Consider the following 667-nt stretch of genomic DNA (forward strand, 5'->3'; position numbering starts at 1 on the left):
GAAAATACGTATATCGTAAATTTATTTTTGTTAGACAAAATAAAAAAAGTACTGGTTAAAAGAATTTTACTCATCAGAAAAGTAGGTCTAATAAATCAGTGCATGGTGGAGGGAAGCTGTACTGGAATTTGATTTTATATGTACTTATGCATATTTTTACTTCTCTAATATTAGAGTATAACAGAAGAAGTGATATTCTCTCTAATGTGCTACAAAGATGAGGATGAAGAGCTCTGGCAGGAGGATCCATATGAATATATCCGGATGAAATTTGGTAAATGTTTGTGTTTAGCAATTATTTTCTGTTGTCATTGTAATGGTACACTATAGTCCAGTGAACAGCAAGGCCACTGTAATGTCTCTGTCTTCACCAGCGTCCTGAACAATAGGAAGAAGAAAATTTGTTTCTTAAATCTCACCCGTCTGTAGTTAAAAGAAGGCGGCAGATCAAGTGAGTTTTGCCTATTTGGATGGTAGTTTTAAACTAAGTGATTCTCCTAAGTTGTTTTTTTTTTTCTACTTCACATGTGCTCAGTGCAGCCCAAATAAACTGGATTGCTCACTTTTTAATGCCAGTTTCAGAATCCTGAATTGCAGACGTGCCAGCTGTCTGCAAGTTCTTGCAGCTCTCACTTTGACCAGAAGAGGCCTGACTTGTTCTTTCCCT

At 36.3% G+C, this 667-nt stretch overlaps 1 protein-coding gene across 1 annotated transcript in view; it reads left to right on the top strand.

Annotated features, from left to right (window-relative positions):
* The window catches only part of IPO8 (importin 8), a gene marked incomplete at its 5' end in the record, with an annotated part of 25813 nt that overhangs the window by 799 nt on the left and 24347 nt on the right, over positions 1-667 (top strand). The window contains one exon of the mRNA XM_010157729.1: positions 175-274. Within this exon, the coding sequence (XP_010156031.1) occupies positions 175-274 (100 nt within the window). The remainder of the gene's footprint in view (positions 1-174; positions 275-667) is intronic.

This window comes from Eurypyga helias, unplaced genomic scaffold (assembly GCF_000690775.1).
Source record: "Eurypyga helias isolate BGI_N326 unplaced genomic scaffold, ASM69077v1 scaffold43398, whole genome shotgun sequence".
NCBI classification, from domain to species: domain Eukaryota; kingdom Metazoa; phylum Chordata; class Aves; order Eurypygiformes; family Eurypygidae; genus Eurypyga; species Eurypyga helias.